This window comes from Peromyscus californicus, unplaced genomic scaffold, assembly GCF_007827085.1.
Source record: "Peromyscus californicus insignis strain IS unplaced genomic scaffold, ASM782708v3 Scaffold_9__1_contigs__length_137607984, whole genome shotgun sequence".
Taxonomy (NCBI): Eukaryota; Metazoa; Chordata; class Mammalia; order Rodentia; family Cricetidae; genus Peromyscus; species Peromyscus californicus.
This window is the reverse complement of record NW_026294617.1, coordinates 81125217-81143505: the sequence shown is the minus strand read 5'-3', so window position 1 is coordinate 81143505 and position 18289 is coordinate 81125217. Positions and strand designations below refer to the sequence as shown.

The following is an 18289-nucleotide window of genomic DNA, read 5'->3' as shown; positions in this document are numbered from 1 at the left end:
GATATACAGAGAAACCCTGTCACAAAAAATCAAAAAGAAAAGAAGAAAAAAATTAAATGATGGGGCTGGAGAAATCCCTCAATGTTTAAGAGTGCTGTTGCTCTCCAGAGAACCTGAGTTCAGGTCCCAGCCCCATGTCAGGCAGCTCACAAGGTCTGTAACTCAGCTCCTAGGAATCAGATCATGCTGGCATTCAAGGGCACCTGCATTCATGTGCACATATCCACAGGCAGATGATACACACCCATACACATAATAAAAACATTTAAACATCATTAAATGAATTTTGGTTTTGGGTTAGGACAGAATTTCCCATGTCTGTAATAGCCATGAACTTCTGTCATTTTGTACTACAACATCAAGTATGAGCCAAGATTCAATCCTTTGCAGGGGGCAGGGGGCAGGGTTGGGACAGAGTTTCACTACGCAGCCTTGGCTGGTCTGCAGCTCACTATGTAAGCCAGGCTGACCTCAAATGCACAGAGATCCACCTCCCACACACCCAGCCAGGATTCAATCCTTTATGTAAAAATAAGCACACCCATCTCAGTAGCACGCATATTTGCTTTTGTCTTTAATAAATGGTAAAATTACATGCTATATATACAAAAAACTGTTGTAAAATATATTTCTTTATGACTTATCATCAACAAAGGTTTAATCTGTATACCAATTACATACCTATATATCTGTGGTCATGTAAAAATTTCCTGGGTGGATGGGTGTGGTGGCACAGAACTTTAATCTGAGCACTCTGGAGGCAGAGGCAGGCAATCTCGGTGGGTTCACAGCTAGCCTGGTCTACATAGTGAGTTCCAGAGCAGCTGGGGTTACACGGCGAGACCCTTTCTCAAAACAATTTTTCCCCTTGGGTGAAAAGGGCTTGCAAGTAGAAAAGCTGAGAGAGCTCTACTCTAAACTTATTTATATTAAATTATTTTTGAAACACTAAGATTAAGCAACCAATAGCAAAGCAAAGAAATTTTAAAAAGAAACTTGCATACCTAATCTTTAAAACAAACAAAACACCCCCACAGACAACAAAATCTACATTTCAGGGCCCCCTAGTTTGGGCCCCAGTTCAACCACCGCCACCTTTTATATGGATCATGCACAGGGGTCTCCTGGGTGCTTCAGTGAAGCCTCCCTTATACCTTGGGTGCTCTGAAGGCCGTCTTAGCAGGTGGCAGCCTCCATGCTGAAGGGGATCTCCAAATGGGGAAAGACTGCACTGGAATATCTTCATAGGGATTTTCCTTGGCTGGATCTTTAAAAACCACATGAACACTGCTTAGAAGAACACTTATGTGAGTGGGAACAGTGGCTATCAGTAAGGAACATCCACATTCTTGTGGGGATGTAAAGCCGTAAGAGCAATGAATGGCATTTTAAGTTTATACATCACTCCAATGTTCAACCAAGCTAAAGAACTTTCAAAACACCATACTGTAAACATTTACTTCTCAACTGAGTCATCCATTATACTAGTTGTAAAACTCATTAATGATGAAAAACTTTATACACCAGATGTTTCCATATTAGAAAAACAAAGTTAAAACAAGATGTTTGATTGTAAAGGAAAGACCACTGTGCAATGAGGGGCATCACCAAATACTCATTAAATTTAACTGCAAAGCATGGACACCTACATAGAATATCCTCGTAGAGATTATCCTCAGACTGCGTGTAATAAAGTGCTGACCCAGCATTTTTCCCAAGTTCTTCATGAATCTTCCGTGAGTTCCGAAAGTGCTGAATATCTTCAAATTCAAAGGATTTCCTTAAGAAAGGAGACACATTTTCAAGTTACACCTTCAAAAACTGTGATCTCTAAATGATAAGAGAAGACAGAAATTTTAAAGACTTGTGTGTAAAATTACAAAAATGCTCCAGTATAGTGGCACACGCCTTTAATCCCAGCACTCAGGAGGCAGAGGCAGGTGGATCTCTGTGAGTTCAAGGCCAGTATAGCCAAAGCTATACAGAGAAACCCTGTCTCGAAGATTCATAAATAAATAAATAAATAAACTAATTAATTAAAGTAACTATTTTTACTTTATATGTTCTGCCTACAAGCATGTCTATACAACATTTGTGTGCCTGGTGCCCATAAATGCCAGAACAGGGTGTTGTATCCCCTGGAACTGGAGTGACAGATGGTTCTGAGATGCCATGTGGGTGCTGGGAATAAAACTTAGGTCCTCTGGAAGAGCAGCCAGTGTTCTTACCTGCTGAGCCATCTCTCCAGCCCCAAGAATTACTCCTTAATTAAAAGTGAGGCTGAGGCCACCATGTCCTAAATGAAGTAAAAGAATGGACCTGCTTATCTAAAAGCTCTTTTGGGGTTGGGCAATGGGATAAGATAATGTCTTGCTATGGAAGTCAAGCTGGTTTCTAAGTCACTATGTATGTAGCTCAGGCTAGCCTCAAAGTTGTGGTGATCCTCCTGCCTCAGCCTTCCTGGTAATAGAAATACAGTATGTACCACCCTACCCAGCCTTAGGAGTTCTTGAAGACGCCACTCGATGCTCCTGGGTGGTAGAAGGTAGCTGTATTTCTACACTTCTGCTTCCCCCTCCTACCTCCCCTCTAGGCTGTCAGCATGCTGACATGCTCAACTGAAGCCTGGATTCCACACTGGGAAAGGAGACTTGGATTACCGGGGGAATCACTCAAGAATCACGTACTACAAATCACGACCTGCAAGATGAAGACACACCTTTTGGATCTCCCTCTGATCTTCCCACCGTATTTCTTTGGCTCAGGATCCTGAGAAGAAGGCAAAGAAGACTCCGCACAGGAATTCTTTTCACAGTACTTTTGGTCACAGTTTCTTTCTTTATATGGCACACTGCCAGATTCAGATAAATACCTGAATGTCCGACGGGGTTTGGGCAAAGGATTTATAGAGGGTCCACATTCCTGCCCCTCGGGTTCACAATAAATATTTTCCAAGCTCTTGGTCATCCCATAAGAACTATCCAGAACTCTGAAATTCGGTTCTTTCTCTGTAGAGTCACAAGGGGCTAAAGCCAAATTCAAGACTTTATCTGGGGGAAGCGCTTCTAATCTTTTCCACAGTATCTGTGAGGTATAGAAGTTTCCTGGAGGTAACGAAGCCTCTGGACCCACAGCGACATCTCTCTGGCTTTCAATCTGTTTGACCCGAGCACACACCCGGTTGGAGTCTGGTCCAGTTTCTGCGGGATGGGCGTCTTTAGAGTCTCGCCGCTGGCCTTCACGCTCACTTTGATCATGGCTGTCGGCATCTGCACTCCTGGGTAAAGCCCCGTTCTGAGAGTTGCTGCTTCCGTCACCAGCGGGACGTTTATGAGGAGGAACCTCTTGGTGGCAGTTATTATACCTTACCCCAAAGTCCTTGGGGTGAAACCTAGCTGGCTTAGCTACACCGTTGGCCCTTCCTTCCCACTGGGAAATCTTCTGTTTGATGTTTTTGCAGTGACTTCGGGACAGGGTCTGAACGGAGGACCGAGTAAAGCCAACATCCATGTTCCCGGTGGGGTGCATGACAAGGGACGGTCTCAGAAAGCTGCCATTACATGTTAGCTGGAAAATGCTGTTTTCCTTATCTTGTCAGAACAGAAATGATTCCAGTATTTTCCTTTCATGTTTAACTTGGAGGTATCTTGTTAAAAACAACAATTTTCATCACTGATCTTTGTTGAAAACAGTTACAGCTGTATCGTGAATGATCCTATTAAAATGAGACAGGAATATTAACATAGTTTCATCATTTCTTACTTTAAACTCCACTGAACACTGCCCACCCAGCACTAAATAATTCATTTATATTGAATTTGTAAAAAATGTGCCTGTAATTCAACTCCATGAAGCCAATCCTACTAAGAAAATATTCCTGATGCTATTTCCAGCTGTCAGCTTTAATACTCTGCTATATTTAATACTTTGCAAAATATATACATTATTTTGTAATGAGTCAACTCTTTTTTTGTGTATGTGGTACTAGAGCCTGATGCATGCTGGGCAAGCACTCTATCACTGAGCAACATACACCTCCAACTCATAAATCTATTCTTTATGAAACTCTCTCTTAATGAAACAAGGACCAATGTAACATTACAGAAATCACACATAAGGCTGGGCATAGTGATGCAGGCCTTTAATGGCAGCATTCAAGAGGCAGAGGCAGAGGAGCTCTCTGAGTTTGAGGCCAGCCTGGTCTACATAGTGAGTTCCAGGACAGCCAGGGCTATATAGTGAGACCCTGTTTCAAAACAAACAAAAAGCACACAGAAGCAGAATTGCATCCAGTAATTAAAAAGTACATTTACACGTCTAGACAGGAACCAATTCACAAACACATCAGCAGCTAATTTCCTCCTCCTGTCTTCTGCTGCTACATCTACTAGCCCTCACATACCCTTATTTCAGCTGAACCGTTAGCAACCCAGGATTTCACACAGGCTGCTGAAGAGACCCAATCCAAAGGCCTCCATTATCTTGTCCCCAGCTGCATTTCCCACATCTCTGTCACCACGACCTAGACTCAGATCAGCACAGTCACCTTGCTCTTCCTTCCTTTCACAGAGGCTTCACTCAGCCAGCTCCATAAACCGCTTCCTCAAATGTGAAGGCTGGCTGAAACTTTTCCTGCCACTGAGCAGAGAGCTGCTCTCCCGTCCGCTGCACAGTGTTATAAATAGCATCGATTCAGAACTTCCCGAGGTAGGGTCATCCTTCCTCCTGCTTCATCTGCGTGGCCCCGATTAACAAGCAGGAAACTATCTTAGCCTGGCTCTGTCAGTACAGCTGACCAAACAGGACTGATACACACACACACACACACACACACACACACACACACACACACACACACACACAGATTGATTGATTGATTTGGTTTTTCGAGACAGGGTCTCTCTGTGTAGCTTTGCGCCTTTCCTAGAACTCACTCTGGAGCCCAGACTGGCCTCAGATTAGTCACAATCCTCTGTTCCAGCCTCTAGAACACTGGATAACTGCACCCAGCGAGAGCCCCTGATGCAACAGTAACACCGAAGCAGGACACCGCAGGACACCGCATTCAGCTACCGTTGATCAAGACTGCAAACATCTTTTTCTTGCTCCTGATACTTTCGAGAGTCTCTGATACTAGGATTTTCTTCATTACAGACAGGATGGACTGGCTTCCGAAAGGCTTCCAGTCTACTCGGGGGGAAAACGGAGGGGAAGTGAAAACTTTCTACAAAAATTATTTAAGCTGGGCGGCGGTGGTGCATGCCTTTAATCCCAGCACTCGGGAGGCAGAGGGCTACAGAGCGAGATCCAGGACAGGCACCAAAACTACACGGAGAAACCCTGTCTCAAAAAAACAAAAACAAAAAAAAATTTCTTTTTTTTGGTAAACCTGAATATTTAACTGGCAACAAATGGCTAAATCTGCAGCATTCCACCCACATACAAACCATGTAGACTGGTGCTGTTCAAGCAGCAGCAGGCAGCTTAGCTACAGGAGAGAAATCATACTTGTTCTCATTGTATGCTTTCAAAAGTGAATCAAGTTTAAAGCCAAGGTGTAGCGATACAATGCCTACTGTCCCAGCGCTCAGGCTGAGGCAGGAGGATTGTGAATTTGAGGCCAGTCTCTGAAGTACAGAAAGAGATCCTGTCTCAAAATAAAGCACACAAGTTCTGATGCCTTTTAAGCACATTTATGACTGCACTGATAAAAGAAAAAACAATGACAACAAACCCTTTATAGCTAATTTCACAGTTCTAATAGTTCTTTTTGCAAAACTGAAGGTTCTGTATTTTTCTTTTTGCTTGCTTTTTGAGACAAGGTCTCATTCTATAGCCCAGGCGGCTTAGACCGGATTGCAGGTGAAAGCCACCTGCTTTCCAAATTAGTACATTCCTTTTATTATATGACTTGCCTAATATGGTCTCACTAAAAATAACTAACTTGTCAGACAAAACTTGCCTCAGATATCTCGTATTCTCCCCAGTACCTCTTCTCCATGTCTCTCCTGGCTTAAAAGAACCTTCAAACCCCATGCCTGATCCCCCTGCTTCCTGTCTTGATCTCTACTATGAACAGACCTTCTCTCTGTCCCATAAATGCAGGTCAGTTTTCAAGGTCTCTTCCAACCTTCATCTTTTTAAAACCTCCCGAAGTGAGGTCACCTTATTCACATTTACCACAGATCGCCTTTTCAAACTTGCTCAGACTTCTTGCAAGCACAGCACTGCAAACATTTCACAGTTTAAATACTGCGTGTTCTTTTAAAACCACAGGAACCAAAGGACTTCTGTGGCTACGAAAGACCTCTTAAGTCAGGTAGGACTCAAAGGAGAAGGCGGAGAGGGAATGTGCATGGTCAAGGGGTGATCGCAGCAGGACACAGGAGAGCAGAAACATGCAAATTAAGCACTCTCAAGTTAAAGTAGAAAACAGAATGCTCGAGGGGATTTTCGTGCACTTAAAAAAAAAAACTAATTTATTTCATGTACATTGGTGTTTTAGTACCCTAGGACTGGAATTACAGACAGTTGTGAGCTGCCATGTGGGTGTTGGGAACTGAACTCGGGTCCTCTGGAAGAACAGTCAGTGAGTGCTCTTAACTACTGAGCCATCTCTCCAGCCCTCGAAGAGGATTTTAAACCAGGCTTCTTTGCTTTTATTTTCTGTTGTTCTCCAGTGTATTTACATCGATCAAATAAATACATAAAACACAGTTATGTATTTTAATAATACATAACTTAAACTTAAAATGTCACGTGTGTTCACCATATTACAGGAAGCAATGTGATTACAGTCAGGTAACAAATTCTCTTTGGACAAGAGAATATGGATGCTCAATTTACCAAAGTCTCGTACAGAGCAAGTTTCTTCAGATCCTTTCCAACTATCTAATTAAATGGATGAAGTTGCCATAATAATTTAGGTCATTCTTTCTTCTTTTCTTATTTTTTACATGTGTACATTTGCAGAGCAGAGGCCAGTGGTTGACACCTGGACTCTTCCTCAACTGCTCCCTACTTCAGTATTTACTGCGGCAGGGTTTCTCCCTTGAACTTAGAGCTCAACTCATTCGGCTAGTCTACCCATTCGGCTAGTCGAGCTTGCTCTCTCCACTTCCCAAGTACTGGAATTACAGGCTGGATGCCACACCTGCCTAGCATTTTCATGGGTACTGGTGACAAGCACTTTACCCTGGAGCCATCTTTTAAGATTCAATTTAGATCATCCTAAAAGCTGGCTCACTAAGTGATAAAGAGACAAAATGGTCAATTTTATGATATAAAAATTTCACCTTAATTACAAAGAAACCAATGGCTTGGTAATGGTGTCGCATGCCTTTAATTCCAGCACTTGGGAGGCAGAGATAGGAGGACCTCTGTGAGTTCTAGGCCAGTCTGGTCTACAAAGCAAGTTCCAGGACAGCCAGGGCTGTTATACAGAGAAACCCTGTCTTGAAAAACCAAAGAACCAAAGAGGGGGGCAGGGGGAGGAGAGAGAGAGAGAGAGAGAGAGAGAGAGAGAGACAGACAGACAGACAGACAGACAGACAGACAGACACACAGAGAGAACTAATGGAAACAAGCAGGAAAACTCACTTGTAGCCATGATAGATGATGAGCGGACTAGCCTTGATTGTGCAGCCACACAACTGTACAGAAGATAAATGCTTTCTATATTGTATACAGGCACACAGGACTGTGATCCCTGAAGGAAGCTGGGCCTCACTTTCTCCCTGGAGGCATTCCAGAACACAACACTGAGCTGGGGAGCCCCACAGGGTGTGGTGACCTTGCTAAAGTGGAGATAAAGAGACTCAAGTCTGAAAAGGCTAAAAGCAAAGAGAGCTTTCCAGGAAAAGTTATCAGAAAAAGAAGGGATGGGGGAGAGCCAGCAATTTACACAATTTACGTGAAGCCTTGGCTAAGCATTGAGCTGCAAATAGAGAGGAAATACTTTGTGGCTGGGCAATCAACAACCCATAGGCCGAGACCAACCAGGAGGGAACTGTAAGCTGACCAACACCGAGTTCACACAGGCTCAGGAAATGTTCAAATTTCACAGACCGACAGGGCTGGAGAGATGGCTCAGTGGCTAAGAGCAAATATTGTTCTTGCAGAGGACTCAAGTTCAGTTCCCAGCACCCACATGGCAATTCAAAGGTACCTGGAACTTCAGCTCTGGGGGGATCCAATGTCTCTGGCTTCCTTGGGCACCTGCACTCATATATACTACCCATATACATACTCATAATTTAAAATAAAATAAATCTTCTTAAAATGGCAAGTTGAGTCATAATTGTAGTATTAATGTTGATCATATTCATTGCCAAAGCATAAAATTTAAAAAAAGAAAAAAGCAACAGACATGGCAGTTAGCAGACAAAGACTCCACGTCAGCCATTATAAATCCATTAATTATTTAAAGAAAGAAGTGACATAGCTGAAAACGGAAGAACAAGCCGGGCGGTGGTGGCGCACGCCTTTAATCCCAGCACTCGGGAGGCAGAGCCAGGCGGATCTCTGTGAGTTCGAGGCCAGCCTGGGCTACAGAGTGATTTCCAGGACAGGTTACAAAGCTACACAGAGAAACCCTGTCTGGAAAAACCAAAAAAAAAAAAAAAAAAAAAAAAAAAAAAAAAAAAAAAGAAAGAAAGAAAAAAATGGAAGACAAGGGCCTGGGCTTCAGTCAGTAAAACACCTGCCAAACAAGCATGAAGACATGAGTTCAAGCCCAGCACTTACAACTTAAAAATAAAAGCTGAGCACTGCAATGCACTCATATAGTCCCAGCACTGGGCAGGGTGAGCACGGCAGTGCACACATATAATCCCAGCACTGGGCAGGGTGAACACTGCAGTGCACACATACAATCCCAGCACTGGGCAGGGTGAGCACTGCAGTGCACACATACAATCCCAGCACTGGGCAGGGTGAGCACTGCAGTGCACACATACAATCCCAGCACTGGGCAGGGCGAGCACTGCAGTGCACACATATAGTCCCAGCACTGGGCAGGGCGAGCACGGCAAGCAGAAACAGGAGAATTCCTGGAGATGGCTGGCTGACTTGATAGCCACCCCAGCTCTATCAGTGAGCTCCAGGTTCAATGACAGGCTCTGTTTCAAAAAATAAGACTGAGGGGCTGGAGAAAAGGCTCAGTGCTTAAAAGCACTGGCTGCTCTTCCCAGTACCCACAAGGTGGTTCACAACCATCTATAACTCTACTTGCAGAGGATCTGACGCCCTCTTCTGACCTCCAGGGATACCAAGCATGCATCTACACAGACATACATGTAGGCAAAACACCCAAACACATACAAAGTAAAAAAAAATTCAAAAAATAAAACTGAGAGAGTGGGGCGGTTGTGGCATGTGCCTTTAATTCCAGCAAGCAGAGGTAGGCAGATCTCTGAGTTTGAAGCCAGCCTGGTCTACAGAGTTCCAGGACAGCCAGGGCTACACAGAGAAACCCAGTCTTGAAAAAAATAAATAAATAAAACTAAAACTGAAAACAATAGAGGAAGATACACAGCGTTGACCTATGGCATGCGCATGCACACACACCACACAGGGAACCGCATTAGTATTAAAGGAGAAAACTGTAAACCCAGCTAAGTACTCAGAACATTTAACAAGGAAGTGGAGAGTCTTGGGGACTAGTGCCTAGCTCCTCCTGGGAGGGTAGCAGCCAGCTCATGGCCAGATTTCAAGAATGACCTAGGAAAGTTGTGGTGGCACACGCCTTTAAAACCGGCACTCAGAAGACTAAAATAGAAGGATCTTGAGTTTAAGGCTAGCCTGGGCTACGTGGGAGGGAATGGGGACCAGATGCAGGGGAGAGGGATGGTAGAAGAAAAGAAGAGAACAAAAGAGAAAGAGATAAAAACAGGAAGGACAAAATGACAAGATAATGCTAAGAAAAAATAAAAATTAGATATTATACACTAATGAACTGAAGATTCAGTTTTGTTAAGACATCAAATTCTCTCAAATTGATTCCCTAGATTTGAAACACTCCCAATCTGAATCAAGCAGATGTTGTTGCAGAAATCAACACGGTGATTTAACTTTGAACAGAAAGTGTAAGGGAGCTATAATGGCCTAAGTGCCTGTCAGAAACAAAGAATGAGCTCCGGGGACAAAAACGGTGACTATGGAACATCATTACAAAGCTACAGTAATAGACTAGGCATGGCTCAGTGGTTAGAGCACTGGCTGCTCTTCCAAAGGACCCAGGTTCGATTCCAAGCCCCCACATGGCTGCTCACAACCATTTGTAACCCCAGTTTCAGCAGGGGATCTGATGCCTCTTCTGGCCTCTGCAAGCACCACACGCACACACACACACACACACACACACACACACACACACACACACACACAGTGCACAGATATACACACTGGCAAAATACCCATACAAACACAAGTTAAATAAGATACAACAGCTACAGTAATCCTGACAACGCACACTGGCAGCCGGAGACAAATGGAACAGTACGGTCACAGAGTCTGGCTGGATTTTCACAGAGCAGGGAAAGAAAGCCCTTGAAGCAGCACTGGCACCAATGTGTACCCACACGGGAAACACACTGTTACCCACACCACTTCAGACATTAACTTGAAGTACCTCATAAACCTAAGCATTAAGAATGAAAACGATAAACTTGAGAAACAAAGGAACAGGAGAAAAAACTTTGAAGAAGAAAAACTGCCCCCTCTTTTAATTCAAAGTACTTTATTGCTGCAGATCTACTGCCCTAAAAGTTGAAAAAGATTTCTTACATTTAATTTTTTTTTTTTTAATTTTTATTTCGAGACAAGGTTTCTCCGTGCAGTCCTGGCTATCCTGGAACTTGCTCTGTAGACCAGGCTGGCCTCAAAACTTAGAGATCCCTCTGCCTCTGAGTGCTGGGACTAAAGGTATGTACCATCACCGCCTGGCATGTTTTTTTTTTTTTTTGTTTGTTTGTTTGTTTTAATGCATGAACTGTAAGGGAAAAAAAACGTTCAAATTAGACCTTATGAAAATTAAAACCCTTAGCTCATCTAAAGATGTTGGCTTGAAAAAATGAACTGGCGCCGGATGGTGGTGGCACACGCCTTTAATCCCAGCACTCGAGAGGCAGAGGCAGGTGGATCTCTGTGAGTTCGAGGCCAGCCTGGGCTACAGAGTGAGATCCAAGTAAGGCTCCAAAGCTACACAGAGAAACCCTGTTTCAAAAAAACCAAAAAAAAAAAAAAAAAAAAAAAAAAAAAAAAAGAAAGAAAAAGAAAAATGAACTGGCAAGCCACAAATTGGCTTGTAACACACACACGCACACACAAACACACTTATACATAGACTCACATACACACAAAGCAACACAGACACATTCTCTCTCTCTCTCTCACACACACACACACACACACACACACACACACACACACACACACATTCACCCAAGAACTTGAATCCTGAACACATTATCAATCATAACTAAGTCAAAACCACAGTGAAAACGTGGGTAAGATGAGACTTTACCAAAGACTTATGAGCAGCCAATAAGCACAATAATGCACACGAGAAGATTCCCACCAGAATTAGTCTCCATTATATAACCCATCCGCAGGGCTAAGTACTGGAACGCTTGGAACTCTCAAAGGACGACGGTGACAGAGCACAGCACAACCACTGTAGACAACAGCAGACAGTTTCTTACACGGTTCAGACATGGCCGACACACACACACACACACACACACACACACACACACACACACACACACACACACACACACGTGCAACTCCACTAACCGACTTTAGATGGAACAGACACAAGCTCTCAGGAAGGCAGCTTCATTCATGAGAGCCTCAAGCTAGAGCATTTGAATGCATAAACAAACTATAGTAACATAGCCATCCATCAATGAAAGGAACAAAGTAACAGTATGTGTGACAAACATGCCCTAGTCTGCTTCTTATCACGTGATAAACACATGACCCAATCCAAGGGGAAAAGGCTTATTTCTGTTACAGTTCACAGTTCATCAGGAAGAGAAGTCAGGGCAGGAACTCCAGGGAGGAACTGGAGATCATGGGGAAACGCTGCTTACTGGCCTGCTGCCCATGGTTTGCTCAGCCTGCTTTCTTATACAACCTAGGACCACCGCCCAGGGATGGCCCCGCCCACAGTGGGCTGAGCCCTTTCACATCAATCAAGGAAATGCCTCCACAGACTTGACTACAGGCCAATCTGATGGCGGCAAGCCCTCAATTAAGGTTCTCTCTTCCCAAGCTGACAAAAAACTATTAAGCTCAATGTATCTCAAAAACAGAACCAAACCAATCCAAAACCCACAGAAACAAAAGCATATATACTACACGATTCCAACTAAATCAGAGTTCATAACAGTCAAAACTGATATTCACAGGGATAAAACAGGTCAGTGTGGTTGCCGAAGGCCAGAAGACTATGAGGGAACTTTCTGTAGTGACAAAGAAAGAAAGAAAATGTATTGACAGGGTGAGGAGGAGTTACATAAAGGACAGGGAGCAGAGAAACTTGGGTGATTCCTCCTCTGCACAGCTGGGGTTGAACCCAGGGCCTTGTGTGTCAGCTCCGGCGGGGCTCCAGCTCCAGAAGAACACACACATCCATCACACCATCCACCACCGTTACCGACGCTCTTGTTCGTCTTTGGTCGTGGAAAAGTGGGGAATTAGGCGTAGATGGCTATTTTAATAACACTTGTTTTATGTTTAGAGCCAAAGTAACTGTTTATCTGAAGAAAACAGCTGTCAGCTACTTAGCTACTTGAAGGAACACAGCCAAATGGAAAGGGGATTGTTGTTGGCGTCCTGAGGATGGCATTTCAGGAAAAAGATACGAGATAAAAATCTCTGGGGGAAAAAAAAAAGGCAGCCCCCATTAATTACTTTTAAAAAGCAGCATGGCATGGTGAACAGAGATAACATGTATTCCATGTCCTGTGTGTGCGGCACTTTAACAAACAGAAGGACACTTCCCTGGTCATAAGGTGTGTCTTAATCTCTCCCTGCCACATTTGTCACTGCGATGGAGACAGACAAATGACCCCCCCCCCATGAAGAGCAAAGCCCTAGAGCTGGTGGCCCTGGGTTCAAACATGAATGTGCCGACTCCGCTTGCTTCCCCATCAGTACCCTACACTGTTGTCACAGCACAAAAGCAGGAACCTGAAGGGGGAACAGTTTTGCTGGACATAAGATTCTGAATTGGTAATATTTTCCCTTCATTTTGTGTGTGTGTATGGGTTTGTTTGTATGTATATCTGTGCACCACATGTCTGCTTCCCAAAGAGGTCAGAGAGGGTGTCAGGTCCCCTGGAACTGGAGTCACAGGCAGTTGTGAGCATCATGTGAGTGCTAGGAATCGAACCTGGGTCCACCGGAAGATCAGTCAGTGCTCTTAACCACTGAGCCATGTCTCCAGCCCCTCCTTAGACTGCTGTTGGTTTTGTTTTTTGTTTTTTGGTTTTTGAGACAGGGTTTCTCTGTATATACCTGACTGTCCTGGAACTCACTCTGTAGACCAGGCTGGCCTCATAGAGATCCATTTGCCTCTGCCTCCCAAGTGCTGGGATTAAAGGCGAGCACCAACACTGCCTGGCTCCCTCCTTAGTTTTTAAGATTATCATTCCTTCATTCATATTTTCTCCCTTCCCCAGCCCTTACCCCCGTGTGTGTGTGTGTGTGTGTGTGTGTGTGTGTGTGTGTGTGTGTGTGTGTGTGTAGATCACAGGCTTGCAGTGAGTACCTTGACCTCTGGCCATTTTGATGGCCCATAAAAACTTTAAGATCTCTTTTTAGAGTCATGAGATGGCTCAGCAGTTAAGACCACTTGTTGCTCTTGGAGAAGAGCTGGGTTCAGTTCCCAGCACCCACACGGTGGCAGTTTCAGGGATCTACCACTTTCTTCTAACTTCCTTGGACACTGCTTGCACATGTTGCACATACATGCAGCCAGGAAATCACTCATATACATAAAGTAAAAATAAGTATTTTTTAAAAGAAACAGTAAAAATAATTAAATAAGCTGGATGTGGTGGCACTTTTAATCCCAGCATTTGGGAGGCAGAGGCAGGTGGATCTCGATGAGTTTGAGGCCAGCCTGGTGTACACAGCAAGTTCCAGGACAGCCAGAGCTGTTATAAAGAGAAACCCTGTTTCAGGAAAATAAATAAATTAATTAATTAATTAATAAAAATATCTTTTTTTTTTTTTAAGAGTGGAGAGACAAGATGATTCTCTGACTGTAACCTATTCTCAGGGAACAGAATAAATCACTTGCTTCAACAATGAAGGCGATGAGCCGCAGAAGTAAGTATGCTGTGCCACTCCAGCAGGAGTCATGTTATTCCATGTGTGAGGCCGTATGGCATGCAGTACACACATCTGGATGGAAGTCCTCTCTAATTCACCCAGCAGCACAGATTCTTCTAGCCTCTCAAGAGCCTTAACTTTTCCCCTTATAACAAGGGACTAAGACTTGTCAATACAGTACATGGAGGACACAGTGAATAATATGAGAAGCATCTCGTACAAAGTATGTGATGAGGTTATCACATTATATAGACCGTTACCTCACAGTCTGTGGGGCTGAGCCAGTGCACATCCTGACAAATGTCTCACTCTTTTTCTCTCTTAGAACGATGACATTAATGTATGCCCTTACCCTACTTCTCTCCAACCTTACCTGGCCTACCCGCCCTCTGTCTCTATCTCACTCACTTAATGTTGCCAGGCTGCTATTTCTAAAGCTCAGATCCTATCAAACCACACTCTAAGGCAGCTGTTCTCAACCTGTGGGTTATGACCCCTTGAGGGTCGAATGACCTTTTCACAGGGGTCACCTAAGACCATCTGCTTATCAGATATTTACATTGTTTTCATAACAGTAGCAAAATCTCAGTTACAAAGTAGTAACAAAATAACTATGGTTGGGGGGGTCACCACAACCTGAGGAACTGTATGAAAGGGTTGCAGCAGCGTTAGGAAGGCTGAGAACAACTGGTCTGGGGGAGCTCCACAAGTCTACAACACTTCCAAGGAGCAGCAGATCTTTTAGAAGTGAACCGAGGTTCTGCTATCAAAATTGAATTAATACCTCCCAATCATCTCTGGTATATGACATAAATTAAGTTAGGGAACTTAATTCCCTCAATTAATATGAAACAGGCACAGCTCCACTCTATCAATATTTACTCATCTGATCTTTAAGTTGCCTTTCTGTATCTATGGGTTTTCCATCTCTGGACTTACCCAACTGTGGACTGAAAACTATCTGTCTGTCTGTCTCCCTGCACCCTCTCACTCTCTCTCTCTCTCACACACACACACACAATTAAAAATAAATCTTAATAAACTAAAAAAAATTGGGAAGAGCCAATCGTACACAATTTCAAAGCTTTCAAAACGCACCTGCTTTTATAGTACATACATAAAAGAGGGTCACGGTTTTACTACTTTTAAAAAGTTTCTGGGACCGGCAAGATAGTTCAGTGGGTAAAAGTGCTTGCTACCAAGTCTGACAACCTAAGTTTGACCTCCAAAACTTACGGCGAACTGGCTCCTGCAAGTTGCCCTCTGCCCTCTGTGGGAGCAGGCACACACGCATATGTGCACAAACACACACAGCCATACAAAATAAACAAACAAACACAAACTAGCTCCTGGTTTAAATGATAAACTTACATGTGTACTTATTTCCTGATGTGGTACAGGTAAGAGCAAGTTCATATTCTTTAACACAACAAAGACTTTCAGCTTCTAACTCTGCCTTCCTCCTGCCACTGGTGTTCCTCAGCTACTCAGAACTAGTCATACCAAGTCATCTGCAGCTTCTACTAGTACACAGCTACAACTTGGGCAGAGTTCACGGACCAGCAGATCTGGCTCTCAGCTGAGTAAGTAATCTTACGTTACTGAACCCTTCTAAACAAGTTCTGCTTCCTTATCTAGAGGAGGCTCACAATGAGGGCAGCATATATACGCTGAGCATTCAATATGAGCTACGCCCAGTTCTACTCTAGCAACACTCATGTGTTTTTATTTTTTTTAGTGCTAGGCAAGCAATCTACCACTGAGCGCCTTTCCCAGTCTGCACCTAATTGTTTAACAGCAAAGCTAGATACTGCTGGAGGCCCCATTTGCAGACGGAACACAGGCACAAAGAGGTCAACACTTTTCAGCACCCTTTCCACAAAAGATACAGATGGTTCAAATTTTTTATAATGTGTGAGTTTAAATGTGAGGTATAAATACTGTGCAGTGCCTAGGATATAAATAACTGCTCAATAAATAACAGAACCTATTAATTTCTTCGTGAGAATCTACCTTTTTCACATTGTTATATTTTCTGGCTATAGTCGGGATTGAACCTAGGGCTTTGCAGAAGCTAAGCAAACGCTCTACCCCTGAGCCATGTCAACAGTCCTTTAATTTACCATGTAATATGTATACTCAAGAGCAGCTGCAAAGTGTTTCTGTGAAGTTTTACTTAATCCAGTATTAATCAAGCCTGTGCCTCCTGTACACGTTACCATACTATGGCTCCCTCCCAAATTTAAATTCTCCTTTGTTTTTTTCTGTCTGGTTTGTTTTTGTTTTGCTTTTTGAGACAAGGTTTCTCTGTGTAACAACTCTGGCTGTCTTGTAACTCACTTAGTAGGCAGATTGGCCTCAAACTGCCTCCCAAGTGCTGGAATTAAAGTAGTGTGCCACCACTGCCCAGGGCCTTGAATTATTCTTTACAGCAAATTGTATATCTTTTCTGTGATCTCAAGAACCTTTATCCGCCGGGCGGTGGTGGCGCACGCCTTTAATCCCAGCACTCGGGAGGCAGAGCCAGGCGGATCTCTGTGAGTTCGAGGCCAGCCTGGGCTACCAAGTGAGTTCCAGGAAAAGGCGCAAAGCTACACAGAGAAACCCTGTCTCGAAAAACCAAAAAAAAAAAAAAAAAAAAAAAAAAAGAACCTTTATCCACTGGAGTCTTTCTTGCTGGGGCTAATGAGAAAAAAGAAAAACCAGGGATGAGATGAAAAGGAGGTAGCATGAACTGTCAGGGTAAATGGCTCTGCAGTGCTGTCTGAGGAGACCTGAAGTCAACCAGGACCTCAGACTGCCACCCACCCCTACACTGTCATGAGGAGATGCTGAACCATGTTGCAGAGAAAAGCAAACACAAAATCTGCTTGGGAAGCAGCAGGACATTAAACCACTAAGCATGTTTTTCCTTCTTTAAAAAATTCTATTAAGTGTATTTATACTGAAATGTCAGTAAACTCCCTGGATAACTCTCAGTCAGGGCCTCACTATGTAGCCCCGGCTGTAGCACCTGCTATGTAGCACCTGCTATGTAGACCTCTAGACTGGCCTTGAACTCACACAGATCTATCTGCTTCTGCCAAGTCCTGGGATTATAGGCCTGTGCCACCATTTCTGATATACAGGAATAAATCTTGCAGAAAAATTCTTCATTGAATTTACCTAAAAATGCTTCCTAGCAAATGAAAAACAACCAAATCATTGGAGGAAAACAAACAAACAAATAAAAGCAAACTGGCTTCTACTTGTCAAGCTTTTTCCATTGTGCTGATAGTTACTTAAATAACAAATCTTCAAAGAAGCACACTCAGGATTTGGGCCTTTTATCTCCCTCCCATCAGAGGAAACTGTCATATAAATAACTGAAAATGGCTCCCCAAATACAAAGAAACTTCAAAAAAATCTTAATAAGTGCTTGTAATACACAACATAAACTTTGCACAGTTACTGTACATAACTGGCAGAGTAAGAAAAATGAAAGATGCTTCAAAGTATAAATTTAATGCTTTCCTGGTTCGTGAAGTCTGTAGCGCTTATCATGTGGTTATTATTAGTGTTGACTCTTATGTAGATCTATAATGAAAAGGAGTAGGCTTAGAAAGGAAAGTTACAAAATGTACAATTTGAGAAAAGGGGCACTAGGAAGGGGAATGGAGCTAAGTCCTGTGTTCAAGGGGACAAACAAATTTTTAAAAATCCTGATGTTAATTGGAATAAAAGGAATGGTGACCTCAGGGCAAGATCCCACCCAGCTAAGCTTCCAACTTGTGAAAAGGAATTTAAAAAGAAATTTAAAGCCAGGTGTGGTGGTACACACCCTTAATCCCAGAACTCAGGAGACAGAGCAGACAGATTTCGAAGTTCTTGGCCAGCCAGATCTATAAGTCGAATTTCAGGAGAGTCAAACTTAGGCAGTAAAGGAAATTATTGAAAAAAGAAAGCT

General features: G+C 43.3%; 1 protein-coding gene across 1 annotated transcript in view; it reads right to left on the bottom strand.

Moving 5' to 3' along the window:
* The window catches only part of Dennd2c (DENN domain containing 2C), a 74387-nt gene that overhangs the window by 35895 nt on the left and 20203 nt on the right, over positions 1-18289 (bottom strand). Inside the window, exons 2-4 of the mRNA XM_052731604.1 lie at positions 2720-3715; positions 1650-1780; positions 1155-1267 (exon numbers count right to left, since the gene is read on the bottom strand). Of these exons, the coding sequence (XP_052587564.1) occupies positions 1155-1267; positions 1650-1780; positions 2720-3528 (1053 nt within the window). The 5' untranslated portion in view covers positions 3529-3715. The remainder of the gene's footprint in view (positions 1-1154; positions 1268-1649; positions 1781-2719; positions 3716-18289) is intronic.